At 40.2% G+C, this 21,133-nt stretch overlaps 1 protein-coding gene across 1 annotated transcript; it reads left to right on the forward strand.

Moving 5' to 3' along the window:
• Positions 1-404: 404 nt before the first annotated feature.
• Positions 405-12,902, forward strand: LOC109746427 (ultraviolet-B receptor UVR8). Its single transcript, XM_020305547.3, has 12 exons — positions 405-674; positions 775-961; positions 1,063-1,209; positions 1,377-1,458; positions 7,073-7,228; positions 7,348-7,521; positions 10,953-11,024; positions 11,572-11,643; positions 11,824-11,942; positions 12,095-12,180; positions 12,268-12,320; positions 12,413-12,902. The coding sequence occupies exons 1-12, from the start codon at positions 569-571 to the stop codon at positions 12,479-12,481; spliced, it is 1,323 nt and encodes a 440-aa protein (XP_020161136.1). The 5' UTR covers positions 405-568; the 3' UTR covers positions 12,482-12,902.
• Positions 12,903-21,133: the final 8,231 nt, after the last annotated feature.

Here is a 21,133-nt window from a genome sequence, read left to right on the forward strand (position 1 = left end):
ACTAGTTCGGGGATGTAAACTTCCGTAGCGCGTGGAACAGGACAACAAGCGCGTGCGTGCGTTTTATAGATTTTCCAAACAAGAAATCCACAGAATCATAATTACAGGCCAGGCCAGGCCAGCCCGAGTACTGACCCTGCTCTAGCTCCTTCCGTGGGCAAGGCACGTGGATCTCGACCCGAGAAGCGATCAAGAGATATCTTCCATGTGCAGTGACGCAGGCAGTAAGACCCGGAGAGAGCCCCATGCAGATGCAGCCTCAGGGTGACGCGGGTACAGCGGATGCGGCGGCGCCACGGCCCGACGCCATTGATGCGCTCGGACAAAGTCGACCGAGGAGCAAGGTGCGTCGTGCGTATATAGTGGAGTGAAACAGCGGAGGTACCTTGCTTTGATAAAAGCTACCTGGTGACATTAATACGTCTGGTTGGTTAACCGTCCCATCCCGTCCTGCTCCCCCTCTACTTGTACCACTCCACTGCACTGCTTCCATTCCATAGTTCCACTCCACCTGGTCGAGAGTCGAGACTCGAGAGCGAGTAGCTGAGACCCGTGGATTCTTTCACGCATGGACGCAAAGGCGGAGGCGTCCGTCGACGACGCGGTCCCGGAGGCGCCGGAGCAGTCCGTCGTCCTCATCTCCGCCGGCGCCAACCACTCGGTCGCGCTGCTCTGTAAGCCGCCGCTCCTCTTGCTCTGCGCCGTCAAACCGCCTTGCCTTGCCTTAGGCTTCTCGTCGTTCTGATGATGGAGCGTGTTGTGGTGGTGTTTCAGCGGGCCAGATGGTGTGCTCCTGGGGCCGGGGCGAGGACGGGCAGCTCGGCCACGGAGACTCCGAGGACCGGCCGGTGCCGACGGTGCTGACCTCCTTCGACGTGCCACGCATTACGTCCGTCGTCTGCGGCGCCGACCACACCGCCGCCTACTCCGACGACGAGATGCAGCTCTACAGCTGGGGATGGTACGCCGCACGCCGCCTCCTCCTCCTCCGGGATCTCTTCTACTTCTGCAGTAGTTTCGTAGTACTACGTGACGAGGCTGCGCTGCGTGTGCTGCCTGCAGGGGAGACTTCGGGAGGCTGGGGCATGGCAACTCCAGCGATGTGTTCAACCCGCAGCCGGTCGTGGCCCTGCAGGGGATGAAGATCAAGCAGGTCGCCTGCGGTGACAGCCACTGCCTCGCCGTCACCGTCACCGGACAAGTGCATAGGTAGGTGTAGTTACCCTCAAAACCTTAATAAGTGAGTACTAGTATTATCCTCGAAGGCAAAAAAGTTCCATCCATGCATCGGTAGCTAGGTAGGTTGCCATGCAGTTTTGTGCCATGTATTGATGTGTTTCAGCTACTGCCTTCTGCTGCTGCTTAATTTGTTTCAGCTGGGGGCGCAATCAGAACGGGCAACTTGGTCTCGGAAACAATGAAGACTCGCTGCTCCCGCAAAAGATCAAGGCTTTTGAGGTAAGTACTCCCACCGTTTCATAATTTTTGTCGTGGTTTTAGTTCAAATACAAATAAAAGGCTTATGTTGGCTGTTGTGTAAAGTTTTTCTTTGACATCCCTGCTGTTGGGTACTTTATCGAGTTCTGCTTCGGTACAACCCCCTCATTAATAAACGTATAAAAGGGTAATATGGGCCTTTCACGATGTATACGCCATACGAAGACACCCTAGGCTCTCTGCGTCAGTTCTCGCGCACCTGGGCCAGCCCATTAAGTCACATCGTCCATTTTATATAGAAAAAATACTGCGGAAAAGGAGGTCCCTTTTTCACCTAAAAAAAAGGAGGTCCCTTTTATGTACAAAAAATACTGCAAAAAGGAAGATCACAAGTACTCAAACTCATAACCTCGCACCATTCGAGCAAACTGCTTGCCACTCAACCCAGCAACTGTTTGTGATTTCATATAGCGCGAATTTTGTAAGAACACAAAACAGTGTTCATATATAAAAACATATCTAAAAACAACTGAAAATTTTCTTTAAAAAATGTGAACAATTTGGAAATGTCAAATATTTTTTGGAAAAAGCAAATAATTTATGAAACTCCAAACTTTTTTGTAAAATTTGAACAATTTTCGAATTTCCAAACTATTTTTCGAAAAATGAGAATAACTTTTGGGATTTCGAGCATTTTTTGAAAAATACTCCCTCCATTCCAAAATATAGCGTGCCCGCGCTTTTCGAGGTTCAATTTTAACCATAAATTTAACCAACGAGACTGATATAATTGAAAACTTCTTTTGAATACGAATTCACTAGTATATTTTTTGTTCCCGCCGCAGTCGGTCTCATTGGTTAAATTTCTGGTCAAAATTGAATCACGGCAACCGAGGACGCACTATATTTTGGAACGGAGGGAGTATAAACAAGTTTTATAAACCTGAATAGTTAATAGAAATGCAAAGAATAATGAAAATTCCAAACTTTTTATAAAAAATACGAGAAAAGAATAAAAAACATGAACATTTTTTGAAAGCATGAGATCATTTTTAGAAACTCGACACAAATTAGGAAACAAACTTTTTTGGATATGTCAAGAATTTTTGAAAGCGGCAATATTTTCTGAAATCCCGAATTTTTTAAATTTTTGAACAAAAATTGAAAATAAGAATAATTTTTTAACTTCAGACTTTTACCCGAAAGCACGAACATTTTTTATATTCCCAATTTTTTTTTGAAATTACAAACAAAATTTGAAAACACGAAGATGTTTATGAAACTTCAACAATTTTTTATAACATTAACAATTTTTGAATTTCCAAACTTTTTCAAAATCATCATTTATTTTTAAATGCAAATAGTTTTAGGAAATCCCAACATGCGCCAGACAAGAGTGATATCGTCGCCTAGTTGGGCCAATGCCTAAGCTTTTTTTTCTTTCTATTTTTCTCGTTATTCTTCTCTTCTTTTGTTAATTCATTTCTCCTTTCAAACTTTATTCTTCTTTTTTGAAACCAGTTATATTATTGGGAACACCAAAATAACAGTTTTAAGGAAATGTTTTAAATTATCATTTAAAATTATTATTGTGTCTAACATTTATTAAATGCTTTTTAAGAAAATCATTTACTCCTTTTAATTTATGCTTTTGTATTTATTAGTTATGTTAAAAACTTAAATTAACAATTATAGTACATGTTTAAATTATGATTTTAAATACTTTTTTCTTTCAAACCTAGTATGTATGCCTACCATGGCCATGTCCAGCCATTGGCAAAAGTTGTGGTCATTTCAAGAATGTCCCCAAAAAACGCCATGCTCAACGTAGGTTGTCCAGGTAGGGCAGAAGGCTCTGTTTGAGAGCAAGTTATTTCTCGACATCTGTCAAATGACCCCAGTTTTTTTCATTAGCTTGTTTGACCAATTCATGGCACCATGCCAAGTTGTTTTGGTTTTCGGAAAATTTTGCATTTTGTAGAGTTTTCTCGGTCAAAAAAGGCAGATAAATGGCCGGACGTGTCACAAATTGCATATGTGTCGGAAATCATTCATGGCATGGATGCATGCCATGGGCATGTCCACCTGGTAGCAAAAGTTGGGGTCATTTTAAAAATGTTCAATAGTAGACCATGTTCAACGGAGGGTTTCCGGGTAATCTAGAAGGCTCTGTTTCAGAGCACGTTGTTTCTCGACATCCTTGAATTGGCCCCAATTTTTTATAGCCTTATATCACCAATTGAAGGCACCATGCCAAGTTATTTGTGTTTTCGACAGGTTTTGCATTTTCTGGAGTTTTCTAGGTGAAAAAACCCCGATAAATTGTCGGAGGTGACACAACTTGCATACGGTGTCGGGATTCGTTCAATCTTGGCATGGATGCCAACGATGGGCATGCCCACCTGAGAGAAAAAGTTAGAGTTATATGGTGCACGTCCAAAAATAGACATGTTCAACGGAGGGTGTTCGGATACGCCAGAAGGGCACCATGCTAAGTTCTTTGGGTTTTCGAGAAGTTCACATTTTTAAGAGTTTTCTCGGTGAAAAAAGCCAGATAAATGGTCGGCCGTGGCGAAACTTGCATGCAGTGTCAGAATTCGTTCAAACCTGGTGTGGATGCCTCCATGGGAATGCCCGCTTGCTTGAAATAGTTGGATTTATTTCATGCATGTCCAAAAGTAAACCATGTTCAACGAAGAGTGTTTGGGTAGGCTAGAAGGGTCCGTCTGTGAGCATGTAGTTTTTCCTAATTTGAATAATTATATTATTTACAATTTCCTTCATTATAATTCAACATGAACATTTTCTTATGTCCTAACCATTTCTTGAAAATTTTCAACAAGTTTTAAATTTCAAATTATGTTAAAAAAGTTTTACAAACTCGAACAATTTTTCCAAAAAAATAAATAAATAATCCTAACAATAAATGAAAATTCTGATCAAAAATTGCAATACACATACTTTCAAAAACATTATCAACTTTGTTTGAAACGGAAACATTTCTTAAATTTGTGAACAAACAATTCAAAAAACTGGAACATATTATGAAAATCTTGAATAATTGTTAAGATTTTAAACAATATTTGAAAACAAGAAAGTTTTGGGTATTCCAGATAATATTTCAAAATTTTAGAACAGTTTCAAAAAAATTAAAAAGGAGAAAATTAATTAACAAACTAATAAAAGAAAACTGGAAAAAGAAAATGCTTAAGCCGTGGCCCAGCTAGGCTATGCCATCGCTCCCGTCGGGCGCCTGATGGGCCGACCCAAGCATTCGGGGATTGTAAAAGTTCACCAATTTTGAAAAAATGTTCGAGAATTTGAAATTTTCGCAGATTAAAAAAATCACAACAAAAGATTCAACGGCTTTGAAAATAAAATTCCTGGATTTGATGTTTTAATCGGATTTGGAAATAAGTTCAGGAATTTAAAAAAAGTTCACGGGTTTTGATAAAAAGTGCGTAAAAGTTGACAAGAGTTCGTGATTTGGAAAACATTCATGCATTTTAATAAAAGTTCATGCATTCGATTTTTTTCATGGATTTAAAAAAAAGTTCAGAAATTTAAGAAAATGTTCATGACTTTGAAAGGTTCATGAATTTGAGAAAATTCATGATTTCAAAATAAAACTCGTTATTTAAAAAAAGAAAAATGAAAATGAAAAAAGGAATAGGAAAATATAATAAAAACAGAAGAAAAATCACTTGAAACAAAAAACAAAGAATACAAAAGAAAACCCAAACAAGAAAGTCATGTATTTTTTAGCGTTGTTTTGAAGAAGGAAAAAAGAAGTAAACTAGGCATGTCGGGTCAGTTGCCCAACTTGGTTTATATAGTTGCACTTAACCGGGAGGTCAGGAGTTGGAATCACGTGGCCGCACATTTTTGTTTTGAAGTTTAACAGAAAAGAAAAAGAGTAAATGGGCCAGGCCCGGAGCAGAGGGGGGTGGGGGAGGGGGAAGGGGTGTGCGCTGAATAGGATCGGGCGGTATCGCGCTCAATGCGGGCGATATATTTTAAAAAAGACCATCGTACCCTTTATTATGAAGGGTTATGAAGAGATCTCCTTCGTCGATTTGTTTAGGAAGGGATGTCATGAAGCAGAAGTGTTATTTATTTATTTTTGAATATCATGTTTGCATCAGTATCTCTAGATTCAAGTATATCCTGTAGCTAACCAGTATACAATGTGGTAATTAATTTTGCTTTTCTACATACTTTTGTTATGATAATGAAAATACCGTAGAATGATTGTTCTACGGTTTTCGCTCAATAAAAAGTATACAATGTGGTAGTGAGGACTGTCGTTTTGGAGCCCGGGCTCATCTACACCCCTCCATAAACAGTAAAAAATAGCCAATTTTTTTAAAATTGTTATCATTTGACATCCAAGTTGCTCGTGCGCTAGGAGCATGCGGATTTTCATAGTGAAAGAACGTTCAAGGAGCTGTAGATGAAAAAAAATTGGCTCTCAATAAAACTTAGAAAATAGACACTTTGATGGCCTGATTTTGTTTTTACTGTCTAGAGCTCCTCGATTATCATTTCACCATGACAATTTGCATGCTCCTAGCGCATCTGGGATGCCAAACAATTTCAGTTTTTTTTTCTTGCTTTTTTTTCAATTTTACTGTTTATTTGGAACAAATGAGCGTCGGCTTGTCTGTGGATTACCTCTGTGGAAGTTTGCTTTACATACAAAAAAATAGGAGAGCAAAACCACCATATTTTTGAGGTTTAACAGAAAAGAAAAAGAGTAAATGGGCTAGGCCCGAAGCGGAAAGGGGGGGGGGGGGGGATGCGCTGAATAGGATCGGGCGGTACATACACAGAGCACGCTCAATACGGGCAACATATTTTTTAGAAGACCATCCTACCATTTATTATGAAGGGTTATGTGAAGATCTCCTTCGTTGATTTCTCTAGGGGGGGCGTTTTGAAGCAAAAGTGCTAGTGTTTTTTTTTTAATATCATATTTGCATCAGTCAGTATTTCTGGATTCTACTTGAGTAGAAGTATATCTTATAGCTAACCAGTATACAATGTGGTAATTAGTTTTTCTTTTGTACATAATTTTATTATAATAATGAAAATACCGTAGAACAATTGTTCTATGGTTTCGGCTAAAAAAAAATACACGATGAGGAATGTTGTTTTGGAACCCGGGCTCATCTACACCCCTCCATAAACAGTAAAAAAATAGCAATTTTTTTTAAAATTGTTATCTTTTGACATGCTAGGAGCGTGCGGAATTTCATAGTGAAACAACGTTCCAGGAGCTGTAGACAAAAAAATGGGGTCTCAGTAAAACTTAGAAAAAAGACACTTTGAAGGCCTAATTTTGTTTTTATTGTGTAGAGCTCCTCGATTATCATTTCATGATGACAATTTGCATGCTCCTAGCGCACTCGGGCATCTGGGATGCCCAACAATTTCAGTTTTTATTTTTTTAATTTTTCTTGCTATTCTTTTTTAATTTTACTGTTTATTTGGAACAAATGAGTGTCGGCTCATATGCGGATTACCGTTATGGAAGTTTGCTTTACATACTAACAAATAGGAGCGCAAAATCATGCTCCTAGCTTGTACACCAAACCCTGCACCACCACCGAGAGTGACAGAAGAATGTGTGCAGGGTGTCTGCGTAAAAATGATCGCTGCTGGCGCCGAGCATACGACGGCCATAACAGAAGATGGCCATCTCTACGGATGGGGCTGGGGTCGATACGGCAACCTAGGTCTCAGCGACCGCGACGACCGATCGGTCCCGGAAAAGGTTTCTTCCGTTGAGGTGGGTAATCTTTTGCGGAATCTTCTCCCGATACTGTGCTAATTCAACTGTCTACTAAAAGTTTCTGCGTTCTGAATAAGTGCTTGTGCCTGTCCCTTTGTAAACTCTTAATCTTGCAGGGAGAAAAGATGGTGCTTGTTGCATGTGGGTGGCGCCACTCGGTCACTGTGTCGTCGTCTGGTGGCCTGTACACGTACGGGTGGAGCAAGTATGGCCAGCTAGGCCATGGTGATTTCGAAGACCATCTCGTTCCACGCAAGCTCGAGGCCCTCAAAGACGTTTCCATTTCTCAGGTACTAAATCTAAGGGCAACTCTAATCCCCCGCGAAGAAAAATGGACAACTCTAACCGATCAAAAAAGAAATCTTAACTCCCCAAAACTGCCGTTTGTGCGAGTTAACATACTCTAACTGATCCCAATGTATTTTCTCAAATAATAAGTGTCACACGTGTGGCAAGTAGTAACACTGTCCTGACATTTTCACAACTGAAATTGCCATAAAAAAAATTTAAAAAAAAAAACTTGCCATCAAACAGAAAGTTATCATGCTTCACAACTGAAGTTGCCATCCTTCCCTTCAAAAAAAAAAGTTGCCATCCTTGGGTAACTAAACTTGCCATAAAAAGTCAGGGCGGAATTGCTTCGTGCCACACGTGTGGCACTTATCAAGATCCTATATTTTTAAATCCTAGAAAAAATTTGTGTCGAGCAAAAAAAGCCTCCTCCTAGCTAATCTGAGAAATTCAGGCGGGAGGACTATTCTAATTCAAATCGCAACTGCTCGTCCCCTCCTCCTCCAGGCCTCTACCCATCCCTGCCCTCTTCGAGAGTTCACCGGCGTCGAAGCCTCCATACGAGGTAGCCTCCTTCCATAAAGTCGTCACGTCGTCTAGATGACTATGGCAACAACCAAGCTCGACCACGAGCTCATTCGGCAACCAAGCTCGAGCACTGCCACCTACTGAAGCCGACATTAGCGGCTCTCAGCCCATGTCCGGGAGAACCAGCAAAGCCCTCTCATACAACCGCCCTGTGCCCCCCCCCCCCCCCCCCCCCGCGCGACGACTTGCCCAACTCGTTGCACCTACTCTAATCTTCTTCTATTTCCCCCTTTTATGCGACAATTAACGAGTAGGGCATATTGGTAGATGAGCATCAATGTTCATGATTTCTTTGACGAATCATCATCGTCGGAGGAGGAAGATGATGAAGATTTCATAATGGACTTGCTGATCATAATGCATGAAGAAGGATCAAAGCATGTCTTCAGCGATGGTGTAGGCACATTTGGCGCAATAGGATGGATGATCATGCCAAGGTGATGACTGATTACTTCGTTGATAGTGCGGTGTAGCCGGATGACCTATCAGGCGATGCCTCAAAATGTCGAGGGAGCTCTTTCTGCCCATTTGCTATGCAATCAAAATGCATGATCATTGGTTCACTCAAAGGAGGTGAAGGTTAATAGACGACTAACCATTTTTATTCTCTTTTCCAAAATTAAGGGATACAACAATAATATAGTTTATCTAGATATACAACTAGATGGACAACCTATACGCCTAGCTCACAAAAAACAGCAAGCTGGAAAAATACACAATAAAGCTAGTTTGCAACAAGTAAAGGAAAGAAGTAACCGCAAGTGACGCGATGATGTAGTTCCTGGAGTTCCCTCCTTTGGGGGAGGTATGTATCTGTTGGAGAGGTGTGGCGGCACGATACTCACCAAGCGTCACAATGAGTCGCCTTATTCTCTTCGTGCCCTCGCACAATGCAAGGTGCCACGATTCCACTATTTGATGCCCTTGGAGGCGGCAACCGGAACCTTCACAAACAAGGTTGAGGCGATCTCCACAACTTAATTGGAGGATCCAAACAACACCATGAAGCTTCACCACGATGGATTTGAGCTCCGAGGTGACCTCTTCCGTCCAGGGTGCCCAAACACCCAAGAGTAACAAGATCCATAAGGGATAGTAGGGGGGGATAAAATTTCCTTTGGTGGAAGTGTAGATCTATGTCTTCTCTCCCAAATCCTAGAAGGTCAACAAGTTTGTTTGGCTAGGGAGAGAGATCGAGCAAGATAAAGTTTTGGGCAACAAAGGAGGAGAGAGAGAGAGAGAGAGAGAGAGAGAGAGATGAAAGAGGTAGGTCAGAAGGAGGAAGAAGATCCCCTTTATATAGCTCCCCCAATCCAACCGTTATGCTAGAAATTACACTAAGCGGTACTATCGCTAACTTGAGAGCAGTACTACCGCGACCCCCGTCGAGCTACACTTCAAAGGTTGAGCGGTATAACCGCTCCGGGGTACGGTAGTACCAGCTAAAATAAACTACTAGTAGGCCTATCACTTGGTCGGGTAGTGCTGCTCCAACAGCGGAGTGGTACTACTGGCCTTGTGCACGGTACTACAGGCCTGTGGGTAGCCAGAAGCAATACTGCTCCCATGAAGGGAGCGGTACTACCGCTCACTAACCCGGTACTATCGGGTAGTGAAAACCTGAACCGATAGTTTAGAATGGAGAACTCCTTGAATGTTGGGAAGGAAATGTGGGTGCAACTCTGGTTTTGTGTACGTGTTTGATTTTACCCATACCTTCCAACGCGGCCCTCTCTTAATAGTACGGTTTTCCTACGACCCGAAGAAAATAAATCACCGGAACACCCTCTTCACTCTTTTTCTTTCAGAGGGAAACCTAACCTTCTTGGGCCACTTCCAAATATATTTGTGTAGCTCATGCACACGATTAGACTGCAAATTCTATTGTCTTCAACACCAAAATCACTTAGGGAGGGAAATGCACTCTCAGGAGGGATGCTACTGGAACTACAAATGAGCTCATAAAGCACAACTGGCAACTTGCGTGGGATGAATAACAATGTCATATATCATCGTACGGTCCATTTCTTGATTTTTTTTACTATATGATTCATTCTTGGATTACGTGTTGTGTTGGAATATCGTTGAAATATATGAATGATTTACATGAAGTTCTGAATTAATAAGTTACCAAAAAGTGGGTGAAATGGACTTTAAGTTAGAAAAAGGAAGTGAGAACTAGTGAAATAAAAGTTATAGTGATTTAAGTTTTGGGGATCAATTAGAATGTCACCCAAAAATATGAGAGTTTTTTAGGGTTAGGTTTTTGAAGCGTGCTTTCGTGAATTAAATTTTGAGGATCGACTAGAGTTTCCCTTATACAACATACTAACCTTCCATAATGGTTTTTACTAGGGTCCACTTGCTAGAACTTGGGAAAATGGTTTCCAAAGGGTTCAATTTTTTTTTAAAGTTCCAGGGCCTGTTAGATTCACAAGGTTTCAAAAACACGGGATTAGGAAATACCCATGAATAGGATAGGATTGCATGTGGAAAACTGAGGATTGTGAAAACACAGAATTCTATAAAAGCGTGTGTTTGATTTGTAGGAATAGGAAAAACAGAGGAATCCTAAAAATTATGGTTAAAATAAGGTTCATATTCAAAGGTAAGATGGATTTAATATTGTTCTACTTATGGCATTTGTCTTGTTCTTTGTGGACATGCATGTAAAAAAGAGGCTTAAGTGGATTGCAATTTATTTGTTTTTCCTACGGAACTCAACCCAAAGGAGAAATTCCTACGTTTTCCCAATGGTCCATTCCTTTGAATCAAATGCATGAATAGTATCACCATATGAATTTTATTTATTTATTTATTAAGACATGATCTGGTGGTGTAGATTGCAGGTGGGTGGAGGCATACAATGGCAGTCGCTTCAGATGGGAAACTCTATGGATGGGGGTGGAACAAGGTGATTAGTCATATACTTGTATTTTTATTCATATTATATGGTCCCCTTATCTGCATTAATTTTGCTTTCATTACATCATTTCTTATGTATGAACATCAAATTCATTTGGTCATTACATGTGATGTTTATCATTCTATTCTATGAGCACACACCTCTATTAATGTATAATGTGATCCATAGAACATAGAGAAATGAAAGTTGAGGACTTGGTCTCCTTATTATGCATCTTTATAAGTTATCACCTTTTTGGAAATTCATCTATTATTGTTTTGCCTTGACATAACCAACCCACCGCTTCAGTTTGCTACCAAACACAACTGCCAACACACATAAGCATGTTCGATAAGGAAAACCCACTGAAAGCGTGAGCTTTATGCTATATGCCATTGCTAGCCGCCTGTATCCAATTCATTCTCTGATGCTGGTCTTGTTTTGGGTACCGATTTAGCTTGAAAAATTACATTTGTACAGTCAAACAAAACCATTCTGGTTACATCTTGCAGTTGCTTCTCTTCTTCTTGTCCTGACCTGTATTTTCAAAATGTAGTTTGGCCAAGTTGGTGTTGGAGATGACGTCGATCACTGTTCCCCCGTGGAGGTGAATTTTCCCGATGAACAGGTGCGTGAAGTATTTTTTACAAAATCGGTTGCTCATAAAAACTAAAGGATATGTTTGTGGCTTGGGGCTGCAACGTTTATGATCTGTTTCATTAAATCATGTGACGATGCATTCCACATTCGATGCTATGATATAGTTTTGTTCTTTAGGTTCATTTACATATGGGTATGTGGATTGCAGAAAATTGCACAGGTTGCCTGTGGATGGAGGCATACTCTTGCCCTGACAGAAAACAAGAATGTTTTCTCATGGGGCAGGGGTGCCAGTGGACAGCTTGGTCATGGTGAAATAATCGACAGGTAAACATTTATAAGCACTCCTGCATGTTGTTGATCTTCCTATTTGACGAGGTACTTGCCAGTTGCCACCCCAGGTCGTGCCAATCAGTTCCTTTTCTTATATAATATAATGTATGATAAATGAATCAACAAAACGATTGCACCTCGTGAAGGAACACACCCAAGATGATCGATGCCCTAAGCCTGGACGGGTCTGCTTGCAAGCAGTTGGAGTCATCAAACGCTGTTCCAATGACAGGTTTGCATTTACATGAAGCTCTGCTGGAAGGTCTGTGCACATGCATTTTCTCATGTTCAGTTTACGACATGTCTTCATATTTTTCAGCTAAAGTCTGGGTCCCTCCTTCGAAGCGGTTCGCCATCGTCCCCGAGGAGAATGTGAGCAAGTGGCTTTAAAAGAATATTGTCATGTGGATCGTCTACTACGGAGCACCGTCACTGATACGCCACTTCACATTTTCTGTTTCCAGGTTAGTAAACCAGGCAATGGAACCGACAAGCACGCGCCTGAAGGCGATGCCAAGAGGATGCGCGTCTGAGCATATGTCCTTCTTCCACCCTCCTTGGCCACCTATCAGTAATTCAGTATACAAATAAGCTTACTAGCTTGGACAACTTTCTCCTTCACCATCTAATAGTATACATGGTGCCCAGTTTTAGTGCATTTTCTTCATCCTGAAGTAATGATGTATTTAATGATGTACTCCCTCCGTTTCAAAATAGATGACTTAACTTTATACTAACTTTAGTACAAAGTTAATACAAAGTTGGGTCATCTATTTTGAAACGGAGGGAGTACTTTAGAGTCTAGCGGTTTCAAAAGGTATTGAATAAGGTGGGCAGCCGCTTGTTAAATTTTCGGTTGGAGGGAACTCCCGATACTAGTAATTTGTGAAGAGCGTAATAAAATAATCAGTTTGTTAATTCTCACACATCTGAGGATTAACAAAATCTCAGTCATTCGTGGTTGTTATATTCTGAGCAACTAATTGAAGGGTATCCCTTGAGGGAGCCCCACAAGGGTCACGTGTCATGTGCTTGTCGCTCCCTTTGAATTTTATGCTATTTTTATTTTTCTATACGCGTTTTTAGGTTTTAAATGATTTTTTTGTTTTTTAGCCTTTCGGTTTCGCCCGGTTTTCCCTAAGTTTTGGACAAATTGTTTTTGCGCGAAAAACACGTTTTTTCTTTCGCGAGAGGCACATATTTGCTTTCACGAGTGTGCCTCTCAAAAATGAAAAAATACGGTTTTTCCATAAGAGGCACAGATTTGTCTCTTGGAAAGAGAAAAAGACATGTTTTTTTTTCTTTCATGAGAGGCATAGATTCGCTTCTCGTGGAGGTACAATTTTGCTTCCGAGAGTTGTGCCTCTCGGAGAAGAAAAAAACATGTCTTTTTTCTTCCGCGAGAGACACAAACTTGCATCTCTTGGAGACACAATTTTGCTTTCGCGAGAGGCACAAATCGAGGTTTTTTTCTTCCACAAGAGGCACATATTTGCTTCTCGTGGAGGCACAGTTTTGCTTCCGCGAGATGCACAGTTGTGGCTCCCGGAAAAGCAAAAAATATTTTTTTCTTTCACGAGAGGCACAGATTTGCTTCTCGTAAATGCGAAGAGGATGTGTCTAAGCATATGTTCTTCTACCACCCTGCTTGGACACCTATCGGTATACAATAAGCTAGCTTGGTCAACTTTCTCATTCACCATCTACTATTTTGTGTGTGTTGCCTTCATCCTCAAAGTGGGCAGTTGCTTGTTAACTTTTCAGTTAGAGGGAACTCTTGAAACTTCTCATATATCAAAAGTGTAATAAAATAATAGAAATCTTATCGAGTTGATGTTTGGTAGAAGTGGATTTAGGAGGGAATGCTCCCAGCGCATGAATTTTTAAGTAGTGACACATGGCAATCCCCATGGGCACGCCCCTCCCTCCCGTGCACCCTTCTTAGGGAATGACCCTATGTAGCATGGCATTTGTCCATGTTGCAAGAGCTACTCTAGCAGAATCGTTATATCGTCCCGATCGCCATAATAACCGCTATTATGACGATTTTGATCCCAAAAAGCACTCTAGCAGAGTCGCCATACCTAACATGATACCATAATTTATGTAGTGCCCTCCATATATGACCTCTCAACCTCCATATATGGTGACTTGGGGCTGAATTTTCGAGCGCACTTCATATGACAGTTGCATCTAAAGTGCATGTGGCGTGAAAACTTCAGGTGACCCCCACCTCATGTGGGATTACAGGGGTTTGGGGAAAATGATGTCCCATTGACAAGTGGGTCTCACGATTATGAAGGCAGTAAATATGAAGACTCCGAGTTTGCGCGTCATCTCCCTAGCCTCCATATCTGTATGGGCGCGCTTCATATGACGGATGACGATTACAAATATGGCGACTCTGCTAGAGTTGCTCTAAGCATGCAATTACTGGAAATCATGTATGAGAACTTATCAGCATAGCATGGCAAATCGTCCTGCTGTAGCATGGTAAATTCCTGGACATGCATGGCAACTCTCTCTATTGTACCAGAGCAAATTTTGTTTTGAGCCCTGCTTCGGTACAACCCCCTCCACTAAACGTACAAAGGGCAATATAGACCTTTGGCAGATCGTACCCACTTTTATATGTATGGTGGGTTGTCTGCCGGAACGTATACGGCGTACGTGGAAGGATCTCTCGCTGAAGCGATACAGTAATAGGGAGTTGAAAGGGAAAAAGAGGGATCGATGTCGTGTCTCCTGGTTGCTAACCAACACTACAAGCCACTGCCAGCTTTGTGATATCATAGTAGAACGTGACTTACTTGAGGGTAAAAAAGCCGGGTTTCACTTGTTTTTTCTAGGTTTTCTTTGTATTTTAACCGGGTTCTTCTTTTCTTTCTCTATTTTCACTGATTTTTTCTTTCTTTTCTTTCCCTTTTCTCTCTTTCCCTTTGGTTTTCATTGGCTTTTTCTTTTCTTTGGTTTTGTTTGTTTCATTCTCATTGTTCATCGTTTTTTCTCTCTTAGGTCTCACTTTTTTATACACAGTTTGGTACATATCTAATACATTTTTCTAATGTACATTTGGCATTTTCAAATACAATTAATTTTGATACATGGTCAACTTTTTTTATACACATGTAATGCTTGGTTAACATTTTTCCAAATACAAGTTTAACATTTTCCAAATGCTAGGATTAACATTTTTAATACACATTTTAACATTTTTAAATGCTTGATTAACATTTTATGAATACATGAGAAATATTTTTTCCATACACATTGAATATTTTTAAAACACTTGATTAATATTTTTCAAATATCAAAATAACATTTTCTGAACACATGGTCAACATTTTTTCTATAAACATTTAAAATATTTCAAATACCAGATTAACATTTTTAATACATGCCAACTTATTCATGCACATTCAACATTTTTTAAATTCTTGATTAATATTTTCCAAATGCTTGATGAACATTATTTTTAATTACATCAACTTTTTTCATAAACATTGTATTTGTTTTATACTTTTTCGTATACATGAGAAACACCCTTTCTATACACATTTAACACTTTTAAATACTTGATTAATTTTTTTGGAAATGTTCTATGTGAAGTATTTTTTAAGATAGAATATCTAGAAATATAAATAATGTAAAATAAAACAAAAAAGAATACAAAAAACATAAAAAAAGATAAAAGGAGTATATGTCGGGCGGTCTTTTTCTCACTATTTTTTCTGCTTGTTTTCTGTTATGTTTTTTGTTTTTTCGTTTTTCTTTCATTTAAAAAAAATGCTCATGCCTTCAAATATTTGTACAAAATTTCAAAAATTGATAGCTTTTTCAAGTTTTCTCAAAACATGTAAATATTCGCATTTTAAAAAATTGGATAAAGATGGCGCCAATTTTTTCTGACATCCGTCTAATGACCCCAATTTTTTTCATGCCTTGTATGACCAATTCAAGGCACCATGCCAAGTTGCTTGGATTTCAACAAGTTTTGCAGTTTTCTCGGTAAAAAAGGCTGATAAATGCTCGGACGTGTCGCAACTTACATACGGTGTCGAAAATCATTCAAACCTGACATGGATGTGTACCATGGGCATACTCACCTGCCTGCAAAAGTCATGGTCATTTTAAGAATGTCCAAAAATAAACTATATTCAACATAGAGTGTTCGGTTAAAGGCCAGAAGGGTCAATATGAAGCACACTGTTTTTTGACATCCTTGAAACTGGCCTAATTTTTTCCATGGCATTGTATGAAAAATTCAAGACACCATGCCAAGTTGTTTTAGTTTTCGATAAATTTTACATTTTATGGAGTTTTCTCGGTCAAAAAAGGACGATAAATGGCTGGACCTGTCGCAACTTGCATACGATGTTGAAAGTCATTCAAACCTGACATGGATGCCTACCATGAGCATCCCCATCTATTTTCAAAAGTTGAGGTCATTTCAAGAATGTTGTTTCTTGACATCCTTGAAATTGCAGAACATATTGTAAAATTGTAAGAAATACTTGAATTTTTTTTTTTGCTATACCATTTTTTTTCTAATTTTGAACATGTTTCAGAAAGAATGAGATAGTTCAAAACAGAGAAAATTGAATTAACGGAAAAAGAGAAGAAAAACTAAAAATTAGAAAATGAAAAAAAAACCTTAAGCCTTGGCCCAACTAAGAAAGTTGCAAAAAAAGTTTGAGAAATTGAAAAGGATTCACAAATTTGAGAAAAAAATCATGAATTTATTTTTTTATTTTTAAAAGTTCATGCATTTGAAAAAACTGAAGATAAAAAAACAAAGAAAAAGAAAATGTTAAAAAACCCAGAATAAAATAGAACAAAACCTAGTTTAAAACACGAAAAAGGGCTTGAAAGTTAACGAAGTTATATTTGCCACATAAGAAACGAAAAAAGCAAGTGGGCACAACAAGTAACCTATCCTAGTTGGTTACTAGAACTTGAAGTAAACTTTGAGGGTTGGAGTTCGATTCTCCCGCCGCGGACATTTTTTTAAGATTAAAAAGGAAGTGAAAAAAATCCGTGTATGGCGGTGATGGTGTACTGGATAAGGGGGGTGCCAACCATGTCGGCTCCCAAACATGTGGTACGCAAAGGTGTAGGCCATAGAGGCCAACTCATTCGTACACGATCTCATGGTAGATCAATCTGTACTCTGTACCCCATTAATCGATACAGTCAAAGTAGGACGTAGGGTGTTATCTCTTATAGAGAGCCCGAACCTGGGTAAAATCATGTGTCCCTGTTACCATCGTGCCAAGACTACCAACTCGGGACCCCATACCCAAGATCTGTCGGATCCGATTCCATCATTGGTGGCCCATACAGGCCCCTCTGTGTAGTCAAAGCGGCTCGATGGCGTCAGCAACCGATGATCATATCGTCCCCGATGCAACCTAGGCGCCCTACCTTGGCTTGACCGAACCATCAGAGAAGATTGAAGCTCGAACCACCTTGTCAAGACACCGAGCTAGACGACTTAGATCCTGCTATGGTCCCCTCCTCCATGACAGTAGATCCGGTCGAGGAACAACATGTAACTTCCACCTGAGCACCAGTGTTATATCGGGTGTGGGACGGAAACTACTCTTTATCGGATCAAGCCTGGAGCTTGGGTCTGATGATACAATACGGCGGCCAGGCAAGCCAGGCCCCACAAAAAGGACCAGGGTCGAGGTTAGATCGACCTTGGGAGAACTCATCAGGGGAACCGATGTCAGATCGGATCGGAGCAAAAAATTTGAACCCACCCACCACCCATGTCGAATACAACCCTGATCAAACAGGGTCGACTGACATTTGGGACCTAGCCCTCGTTGTGCAAAAACCAAATGAGACTATGATGTCTACTACACAACCTTCTTCTTGTAGACGTTGTTGGGCCTCCAAGTGCAGAGGTTTGTAGGACAGTGGCAAATTTCCCTCAAGTGGATGACTTCAGGTTTATCAATCCGTGGGAGGTGTAGGATGAAGATGGTCTATCTCAAGCAACCCTGCAACCAAATAACAAAGAGTCTCTTGTGTCCCCAACACACCCAATACAATGGTAAATTGTATAGGTGCACTAGTTCGGTGAAGAGATGGTGATACAAGTGCAATATGGATGGTAGATATAGGTTTTTGTAATCTAAAAATATAAAAACAGCAAGGTAACTAAGCGATAATATTGAGCGTAAAAGGTATTGCAATGCTAGGAAACAAGGCCTAGGGTTCATACTTTCACTAGTGCAAGTTCTCTCAACAATAATAACATAATTGGATCACATAACTATCCCTCAACATGCAACAAAGAGTCACTCCAAAGCCACTAATAGCGGAGAACAAACGAAGAGATTATGGTAGGGTACGAAACCACCTCAAAGTTATTCTTTCGGATCAATCTATTCAAGAGTTCGTACTAGAATAACACCTTAAGACACATATCAACCAAAACCCTAATGTCACCTAGATACTCCAATGTCACCTCAAGTATCCGTGGGCATGATTATACGATATGCATCACACAATCTCATATTCATCTATTCAACCAACACAAAGTACTTCAAAGAGTGCCCCAAAGTTTCTACCGGAGAGTCAAGACGAAAACGTGTGCCAACCCCTATGCATAGATTCATGGGCGGAACCCGCAAGTTGATCACCAAAACATACATAAAGTGGATCACGTGATATCCCATTGTCACCACAGATAAGCACGGCAAGACATACATCAAGTGTTCTCAAATCCTTAAAGACTCAATCCGATAAGATAACTTCAAAGGGAAAACTCAATCCATTACAAGAGAGTAGAGGGGGAGAAACATCATAAGATCCAACTATAATAGCAAAGCTCGCGATACATCAAGATCGTGCCAAATCAAGAACACGAGAGAGAGAGAGATCAAACACATAGCTACTGGTACATACCCTCAGCCCCGAGGGTGAACTACTCCCTCCTCGTCATGGAGAGCGCCGGGATGATGAAGATGGCCACCGGTGAGGGATCCCCCCTCCGGCAGGGTGCCAGAACAGGGTCCCAATTGGTTTTTGGTGGCTACAGAGGCTTGCGGCGGCGGAACTCCCGATCTATTCTGTTCCCCGATGGTTTTAGGGTATATGGAGATATATAGGCGAAAGAAGTCGGTAAGGGGAGCCACGAGGGGCCCACGAGGGTGGAGGGCGCGCCCCCTGCCTCGTGCCTTCCTCGTTGACCCCCTGACGTGCACTCCAAGTCTCCTGTATTGCTTTCTTTCCAAAAATAACTTTTCCGAAGGTTTCATTCTGTTTGGACTCCGTTTGATATTCCTTTTCTGCGAAACACTGAAACAAGGAAAAAAAACAGAAACTGGCACTGGGCTCTGGGTCAATAGGTTAGTCCCAAAAGTAATATAAAAGTGCATAGTAAAGCCCATTAAACATCCAAGATGGATAATATAATAGCATGAATACTTCATAAATTATAGATACGTTGGGGACGTATCAGCATCCCCAAGCTTAATTCCTACTCGTCCTCGAGTAGGTAAATGATAAAAGAAAGAATTTATGAAGTGTGAATGCTAGCAGGTGCACAAGTTTGATCAATGATAATTCAATCACCTTTTCTAGCATCATTATATGTCAAAACAGTAGCTCATATCATAAAACTTTTCATGATCAATTAACAAACTATTCACATGTTAAAGTATAGATCATAAATTTTCTTGAAAACTAACAAACTATGTTCTCAGTCATCAAACAATTGCAATTCATCTTATTTTCAGGAAGAGTCTATGTCAGAGCTTTGATTCAACAAACTTCACATACTCAACTATCATTTAGTCTTCCATGATTGCTACCACTCAAAGCATATTTTTAGAACAAATAGTATTCATCGAACACAGAGAAAGATATGGGCTTAATGTTTCGCCTCCCAACCTTTTACCTCAAGGGTAATGTCAACAGTAATAATTCATGCTCACATATATTTGAATGGCCATATATGCTTAGATCTTTCCATCACATGATGCTTGCCAACTAAAGAGCAGGTTGGAATGAGAAGGAATACTACCGACTCTTGCATAAAAGTAAAAGATAGGCCCTTTGGAGAGGGAAGCAGGGATTTGCAGAGGTGCCAGAGCTCAAAGCAGAAACAGAGATGAAAATAATTTTGAGAGGTATGCTTTCATTGTCAACATAACGACCAAGAGTTCCCAATATCTTCCATACTACATACGTTATAGGCGGTTCCCGCGCAGAAAGGTAAAGTTTTTACTCCCCCTCCACCAACATTCACACTCCACGGCTTGTCCGAAACAACGGGTGCCGTCCAACTATCAACAATCCTGGGGGAGTTTGTTTAAATTATTTATGAATTTGTTTTTGATCTTTTGATCATAGGACTGGGCATCCCAGTTACCAGTCATTTTCTCGTGAATGATGAGCGGCGTCCACTCATCGTGAGAATAACCCACCTAGCATGGAAGATACTGACAGCCCCTAGTCGCTACATGAGCGATTCGGGCATACAAAACAGATTATTATTTGAAGGTTTAGAGTTTGGCACATGCAAATTTACTTGGAACGGCAGGTAAATACCGCATATAGGTAGATATGGTGGACACTCATGGAAGGAACTTGGTTCAAGGATTTTGGATGCACAAGCAGTATTCCTGCTTAGTACAGATATTTTGGCTAGCAAAGAATTCTAAATAGCAAGCACCACATGTTAGAGGATCCATAACAATATAACTTCTATACAAATATACCCAAGCATAACTCATTATGTTGTCTTCCTTGTCCAACTTCAACTAATTTGCTCAGGTTTGAAAATAATTAATGGCGCTCACAATCATAGAAGATGTCCTAGATAGTATATTTATATGTGAAACCTCTCTTTCTTCAATATTCTTTCATGAATTGTTCAAGTGACTAATACAATGTTTGCTAACCTTCAAAAAATTTACCACCTCTACTTCTTATATGTGAAGGCATTACTCCCCATGGGAAAGGCATATGAAACATATATAAATTCAGATTTATGACATTCAAATCATTCAACCATTTACTCATAGGATATAAGTGAAGCACATGAGTAAATGACAAACTACTCCAAAAAGATATAAGTGAAGATCAATGAGTAGTTAAATAATTATATAGCTATGTGAAGACTCTCTCTCATTTAAGAATTTCAGATCTTGGTATTTTATTCAAACAGC

This window comes from Aegilops tauschii, chromosome 6 (genome assembly GCF_002575655.3).
Source record: "Aegilops tauschii subsp. strangulata cultivar AL8/78 chromosome 6, Aet v6.0, whole genome shotgun sequence".
NCBI lineage: Eukaryota > Viridiplantae > Streptophyta > Magnoliopsida > Poales > Poaceae > Aegilops > Aegilops tauschii.

Coding starts and splice junctions, on each gene's coding strand:
- LOC109746427 (XM_020305547.3), top strand. CDS start 569: ATGGACGCAAAGGCGGAGGCGTCCGTCGACGACGCGGTCCCGGAGGCG. Junction 962..1,062: donor CAGCTCTACAGCTGGGGATG/GTACGCCGCACG, acceptor TGCTGCCTGCAG/GGGAGACTTCGGGAGGCTGG. Junction 11,644..11,823: donor TGAATTTTCCCGATGAACAG/GTGCGTGAAGTA, acceptor TGTGGATTGCAG/AAAATTGCACAGGTTGCCTG.